General features: G+C 32.6%; 1 protein-coding gene across 1 annotated transcript; it reads right to left on the bottom strand.

Moving 5' to 3' along the window:
- Window positions 1-3,025: 3,025 nt before the first annotated feature.
- Window positions 3,026-4,976, bottom strand: LOC136200943 (probable indole-3-pyruvate monooxygenase YUCCA10). The gene is made up of 4 exons (XM_065991448.1): window positions 4,320-4,976; window positions 3,615-3,848; window positions 3,387-3,509; window positions 3,026-3,290 (listed from the first exon to the last, which is right to left on the bottom strand). Exons 1-4 carry the CDS (start codon window positions 4,929-4,931, stop codon window positions 3,102-3,104), a joined length of 1,158 nt encoding a protein of 385 aa, XP_065847520.1. The 5' UTR covers window positions 4,932-4,976; the 3' UTR covers window positions 3,026-3,101.
- Between the last annotated feature and the right edge of the window lie 2,791 nt (window positions 4,977-7,767).

The raw sequence follows: 7,767 nt of genomic DNA, 5'->3' as shown, positions 1-7,767 counted from the left end.
GTGAATGATGGAGTTGTGCAGCTTCAGTTTTGTGGTACAAGGCAGCAGATAGCAGACATACTCACCAAACCGCTCAAACTGGAGTCATTCCGGGAGCTAAGAATGAGGCTTGGAGTGTGTGAACTACCACATGTTAACTAGCTGTAAATGCAGTGTAGTTCAAGGGAGGGAATGATGGGTCTTTAATCAAATAAGAGTCCTAGTCTTCGGGATAGTTTGTTAATTGATTTAGTCAAGTTTGTTTCCTTATTTTCAGTTAGAACGTGGGATGTAGTTTGTTACGACACGTTTGTTTTGTTCTCTATTTATTTACTGCACTTTCACAAGGAATAAACAAGTCATTCCCAGTACTGTTATTTGCTTTCTCTTGAGTTATTGTTGCATCTAACATGGTTTCGTGTATTTTTATGCTTTATTCATTCCCAAATCCACTACGTCCCATATTGTTTGAAAATACTTTTTCAAGTATCTCCCATTGATGTATCTCTGATGAGGCTCTCCGCCTAGGCCTTTTAGCCAAAACACATTACCCAGTAAGACTTTATGAACTTGGAACAGTCCTTCCTAGTTAGGTGACGACTTGCCTAATCCCGGATCTTTAGCACCAATTGGTAGAACCAATTTTCATACTTGAATCTTGCCTAATCTCGGATCAAGCTCCCTGAAGAATTCTGAAATATACCACCACATGGAGAAGTTAGCAGTTATATTATCCATAATTATCCTAAGATGAGCTGCCTTAGGATCCCCCTGGAAAAGCGGAACACCTAGGTAGTTAAACAAAAGATCTCTGATTCGGATGCCTATGATTCCAACCAACAGACACCGTCTCCTAGCAGCACTGTGGCTTCTAAAATAGACCTCTGACTTCTACCAATTTACATATTGACTTGAAAGTGAGCCATATAAAGAAAAGACTTCGTTCAAAAGATGAAAATTGGCCAATTTTGAAGTATAAAAGATAAGAACAACTATCATATGAGTGGGTATAGCACAGGTTTCTTGAGTAAACTATTGGAGATAGCCTCCCTTGATCAACTAAACTATTCAACAAACAGCTCAAAAAATCCTCTACAATACCAATAAGATGATAATTTGATTTGATAAAAGTCGAATATCCTTACAATAACCGGAGCTTATATAGCTCATCAAAGTAAATGCCAAAAGAACAAAAAGCCTAACTAGAGTTACAATTAATAAAGAAGGGTAAGGGGTAGAGTAGGAAGGGAAATGCCAAAATGGCATTCAGAAAATTGAATGAAAATTACAACAATAAGGTTAAATGTCATAGTTGTAATTAAAGGATGTAAGTAATTTGCAGTCTTGGTCCTCTTGTCCCCTAACATTGTGTGTCTTTAATTCTTAGTATGAAAAGCTGATTCATCGTCGCTAAAGATCAATATTCTATTGCTGAAAATCAACATTCCGTCGCCAAAAAGAATCAAGTCGTCGCCAAAGATGGAGTCATTCCACACAGAGCTCATAACTCACCTGTTTTGGGCAAGAGCAACCCCACATGCCATGTCACTTAAGTGGCAAGCCGCGTGGCTCCGTTTCTGACTCTTTTAGCCAACTCCTCGTGCTAGCTCCTCGGATGAGATCCTTCGACGTGGGGAAGGTTTGGCACGCGGTGTGGGGATATTGTGCCCCTTTTTCCGCTTGATCGTTCGTGCTTCATTCCTCCTCCGACTTCTCTCGTCCGGACTTGACCATTGAGGGAGATGCTCCACACCATAACACAGACATATGAATAATATCTCCAAAGAGAAGCAGGCCAATTCTCTTTTTCTAGGATCATGTTTTCAATGGAAACATTGTTTAGGAAAGCAGAAGTTGCAAGACCTGCAGGTCCAGCACCATCAATGATCACAGTGGTTGTTGCCATTAAATGAACTTTGAAGGAAAAGGTTTTTCGCAGTGAAGGGTTAAGGTGAAGGAGAGAAGGTTATTAGCCTTATTTATACCTGAGGGAGGGAGAGAAGATGAACTGTTAAATTAGACTCATAACCTTCTCAAAATGACTACCCAGAAATGAAGATAACTACAATACACTTCTTGTTAAGTTAAATTTTGATGAAATTGTAGCAAAATCCAAGCAATGTCAATTTTACACTTATTTAATAGATTAAGTGTTAAGTTAAATTTTGATGAAATTAAACTTATCAAACTAAAATTAAGTGGATATCTTGTTATAAGTACTTATTAGCCATAATGTAGAATTTGTGACTATAAATGAGCCAAATAAAAGAGTTGTGACTTATATGGTATAAATTGACCCTTTTTTTTTTACTATAGCGAAACGTTTGCACAAGTTTTGACGACGGTTGAATTTTTGTTAGACTTTTACTAAATAGAGTTTTGGTATATTAATTGGAATATATTCTAAGTAAGAAAATTTATTTTTCATACAAAACAAAATTCTGGATAACATTTTAACGGTTAAAAATAATAGTTTGTTAACAGATATTGAAGTTCGTTATGAGATATTTTTTACTCTAGACAAATAGTTTCTATTTATTGAATTTCGAAGTTATTAATTACTATCCATGATATCTTAATTAACAACAATATTCATCATTTAGTGATATTCATGTATAAATTTTATCTTTTACTCGAGACAAGTAGTTGCTACATTAATTGGAATATATTCTAAGTAAGAAAATTTATTTTTCATACAAAACAAAATTCAGGATAATGTTTTAACGGTCAAAAATAATAATTTGTTAACAGATATTGAAGTTCGTTATGAGATATTTTTTACTGGAGACAAATAGTTTCTATTTATTGAATTTTGAAGTTATTAATTACTATCCATGATATCTTAATTAACAACAATATTCATCATTTAGTGATATTCATGTATAAATTTTATTAGAGAATCCGCGCCAATTTTTCATTTTCTTTTTTCGAACTTTCATGTTAAAATAACTTAACGCTGCCAAAACCGTCTCTACAAATTAATATTTATCATTCAAACAAATAAAATCATGTATAATTGGGAATGACCAAAGATGTTTAAGAAATCTTTTAAACTTATCAATACTTTTATTATTATCAAAACGTTTAAACTCATTCACTTACAAAAGAAAGAAAAAGAAAAACTAAAGATTATGATGATCTTCACCACATAAAACAACATATATATCTCTAGCTACTGCCATTGCATCTCTTGATATGCCATTCAAACCGTTTCCAGAAAAGCCAACGCAGTAGCTTCTGTTTTCACCCTTCCAGTGCTTAGGAGATGGATTTTTAGGCATGCTCTTCTCATTCATAATGTAATGGTAATCCTGCATATCACATATTAACAAGCATCAAAATCACATTTTTTATATAACAATTTAAGTTCCAACAGAGTTCAAAAAAATGATGAATTCCAAACCTACCTTAAGCCAAGTATTAGCCACACTCTTGTAGCCTGTAGCGAACACCATTACATCAAAATGTTGTGTGGTACCATCAGAGAACTCAACCATGTTCTCTTTTATGCTCACCATCTCAGGAACAACCTAATTAACAAAACCCCCAAAAAAACTTATAATTACTATTGTTATAAGTAGTAGAACATTGAGTTCTATTAATAAATTATTGTAGCCTTTTCTTTTCAGTTTTACCTTGATTTCCTTAGAACGGATCTTCTGAACTGTTCCAACATCAATAACAGGAGTTCTTCCTGTTATGACCTTATTTGAGAAAGGGCATAAGGAAGGTCTTTGAATTCCATATGAAGACAGATCTCCATACTTGAATCTTGCCCACAGTGTTATAAGAGCATCTACATATTTCATAGGAATGTATTTCAGCAGCTCCATTCCTAGATATATCATCTCCCTTGTCACAACATGAAACTGCAGTATTTGGGGCAAGAAACAAAAAATTCAAGTATTAGTACATATCCAATAAAAAGATAATGGCCTGTTTGATAAAGAGTTTTTTTTTTTTTTTTTTTTGATAAAATTAGAGGTTTGAGCCACTTTAATCAAATCTCTCTAATGGTGTTGTTTGGTGGACAGAAATTTGAAAGAGCTTGTTGAATCCAAAAAGCTTATTTTATGAGCTTTTTTAATTAGCTTATTGCTCCATCTCTTTTGGAGGATATTTTTCAATTAGCTTATTGCTTTATTTTATGTCATTATTTGTCATTTTACATAAACAATCAGCTAAATTTACACAATAAGCTAGTCAAATCAGCTAATCAAATCTGCTAAACAAAAAGATAATCAGCTAACAGCTAATGTAATCAGCTATCAGCTAACAGTTAATATCTATTTGCCAAACAGAGCCAATATTTTTTTTTTTCTGTAAACAAAATAACTTACAGGGCTCCTAATAACAATTGATGGATTTGCTCCATGCTTTGAGAGATCAAAACTGATCTCCATCCCAGAGTTTCCACAGCCAATAACCAAGACTTGTTTGCCCTGGAACTCATTTCCACTTTTATATTCGTTGGAGTGAATTATCTTTCCAGAAAAACTCTCCAACCCAGGAACCCTAGGGATGAAACCCACATTATTTTCACCAGAAGCAATTACAATAAATTTAGAGTAATATACTTCAGTTTCATTAGAAGCTAGATTCCTAGCCTCAACTTTCCACTTCCCAGAACACCCATCAAAAGATGTTGCTTCTACACAACGGTTGTACATAGGGTTTATTTGGTTTTTGGCAGTGTAATTGTCTATGTATTCTATGAATTTAGATTTGGGCATGAAGGTTGGTGTTTCAGAATCATGGGGTGCATAGGGAAGTTGGCAAAATTTCTTTGCTAAATGGAGATGAACACAGTCATATGAGTGATATCTCCAAAGAGAAGCAGAACAGTTCTCCTTCTCTAAAATGATGTTTTCAATTGAAAGATTGTTTAGGCAAGCAGAAGTAGCAAGACCTGCAGGTCCAGCACCAACAATGATCACAGTGGTTGCTGCCATTTCTGAACTTTGAAGGAATAGGTTTTTTTTGCTGTAAGGGTTAAGATGAAGGAGAGAAGGTGAGGGAGATTACAGTTCTTATTAGCCTTATTTATAGCTGAGGAAGGGAGAGAAGATGAACTGTCAAATTACACTCCTAACCTTCTCAAAATCACTACCCAGAAATGAAGAAGTTGTAGCAATAGGTTCCACTGACTATTATATCAGATGTTCCAAATAATTTTGTTGATTTTCATGTATTTTTTATTGGTTAATTATAATTCGTAACACATTAAACATTTTATATATTTTGTAAAAACAATTATGATTAACTTATATGTGGTTGATATAGTTGTAGTATTTAAACAAGTTTATTTTTGTAACTGTGTTAGTAATACAATAAATGTATCTTAGATATAATTGATGTTTGGAAGTTCTGATATGACTGTTAATAATAGTCAAATCAGCATTTTAAAATTTTCGATAATGTATAAGCAAAATTGATTTTGATTGGAAATATTAGGGATAAATTTATATCACTTCATACGTTAGGGTCAAATCTGCACTTATCTGAAAACGTGATAGTAAAATTTAGTACTCATCCCTATAATAATAATAATAATAATAATAATAATAATAATAATAATAATAATAATACAAGAATTTCAAAAAAGATTATGAGAATTAAATATAATATTTCAAATAAAAAAATGTATTGTTATTATGAACAATAAAAAAAAGTGATAAGGTACCAAAATAGATCTATGGTTTTTGGGAAGTATCAATTTAGGCTCTACGTACAAAATAACACTAATATAGGCTTAACGTTTAAAAAAAGTACCAATTTAGGCCGATAACGGATCGAGACACGTCATTCATATTACTCCGTTAAGTTCTATCAATTGTATGTGGAGGGAGAAATCAGAACTTAACGGAGTAATAAGAATGACGTGTCCAATCCTTTCTTGAGGCCTAAATTGATATATTTTTTAAACGTTAAGCCTACATTGGTACTATTTTGTACGTGGAGTCTAAATTGATACATCCTCGAAAATCATAGGCCTATTTTGATATCTTTTCCTTAAAAGAAATGATAAGTTTTGAAAGCATTACAGGCACACTTTGTAGTTCAATACATATATTTGTAAATCAATTTTGTAAGTAAAAATAGTGTATATATTTTTGAGATATATAATTAAAAATATTCTTGAAAGTTTAGTAACTACATTTTTTTTAATTAAATTTCAACATATAGTAAACTAAATTTGTCATATTCACGTGAGTGATACATACATCAGAGATAATAATAAAAACTATTTTGGAGTTTTACGTACTAATATTCTAAAAATCGTTCGGATATTGAATCAGTGTGATAAATGTGTCAATAATATTAAAGTTGAAATTAATTAACACAAATAATTTATAATTGAGGATTTAACAAAAAAGTAAATATTAAAGTTGAAGTTAATTAACAAAAATTATTACTATTTATAATTTAAGATTTAAATTATTTTTTTATCACTAAATCAGTTTTTAGCTTTTTTAAAGCAGGATCAATCCGGTTCACCAGTTTGATATTGGTTCTCGGTTTGATCTCAATTCAGTTCGATTTAATATAAATAAATCGTAGCACCTGTAACCAGATCAGACTCATCGCCGGTCCGGTCCGGTTTTTAAATCACTATTAAATACTGCTAACATAAATTTTTAGTTGAATTGGTTGTTTGAGATATGAATGTGGTTATAATAAAATATTACACACAAAAAATGTTTTGTAATGTTCAATTTTTGTTTTTTTATAATGCTTATGTAGTCTATAACTGACATGTCTTTATTTGGTTAAATTTTGTGACATTTGAATGGTTTAAGTCATAATTTTAGCTTCATGCATGCTCTCTGATATATCTTAAAAATAAGAGAAAACTAACTTGGCAAGGAGTATCCAGTTGTTTTATTTCAAACTACCTTACCATGTATAAAAACAAGAGAAATAGTAAGGAGTCAGTCTGGTTGTTTTCAACCTAATTACCATGTATAAAAATAACCTAACTTACCATGTATTAAAATAAAATGATAATGATGATGATGAGAAAATTACATTGATGGCCTTCTAAGAATACCTTTTTCACAATTTAGTTTCTAAATTATCAATGTATAGTTACATTGATATTCTTTAGCAAGATTAGGAATAGTTTCCATCAGAGTGGTACAAGGTTTGCAATCGGTCATGTTTACACGCCCAAGAATGTCCGGAGCATACTTGTCCTGAGAGAGATGGATTCCGGTTTTGGTGTATGTAAAGCCAAGAAAGTACGATACTCATCCCAAGTTGCGAATCGGAAACTCTTTTTCAATAGCCTGAATAGTGGAAGTAATCTGAGATGGACTAGTACCAGTGACAAGAGTATCATCCACATAACATAGGATAAACGTCTTGTCGAGGTTAGTGCATTTTAAAAACAAAGAATTATTGACTCCATATATAGTAAATCCAATGTTGTATAGAAATTGTTTGAGACGATTGAACCATTCCTGCGGTGCCTGTTTAAGGCCATAAAGAGATTTTCGAAGTAGACAGATATGATTCGGATTATATTTGTCATGAAAACGCAGTAACTCCATTAACAACGAAACACCTTGAAAACCCCAATTTCTTACTCACTTTCAAAACCTTATCTTCATGTATCATTGTTTCCATTAGAAATACGGGCTTGTGAATCCTGATTAAGTCCAGGAGAACATTACTGTTCGCGGGTTGTCCAATCCATAACAGTTCCAACTGAGGATACTCATGCAATTAGACGGGCATGAGTGCTAGGTCCCGCCCCACCTTTTTTTTGAGAAAACTGATACGTCT

Source organism: Euphorbia lathyris, chromosome 7 (assembly GCF_963576675.1).
Source record: "Euphorbia lathyris chromosome 7, ddEupLath1.1, whole genome shotgun sequence".
NCBI classification, from domain to species: Eukaryota; Viridiplantae; Streptophyta; class Magnoliopsida; order Malpighiales; family Euphorbiaceae; genus Euphorbia; species Euphorbia lathyris.
This window is presented reverse-complemented; position numbering and strand designations above follow the sequence as displayed.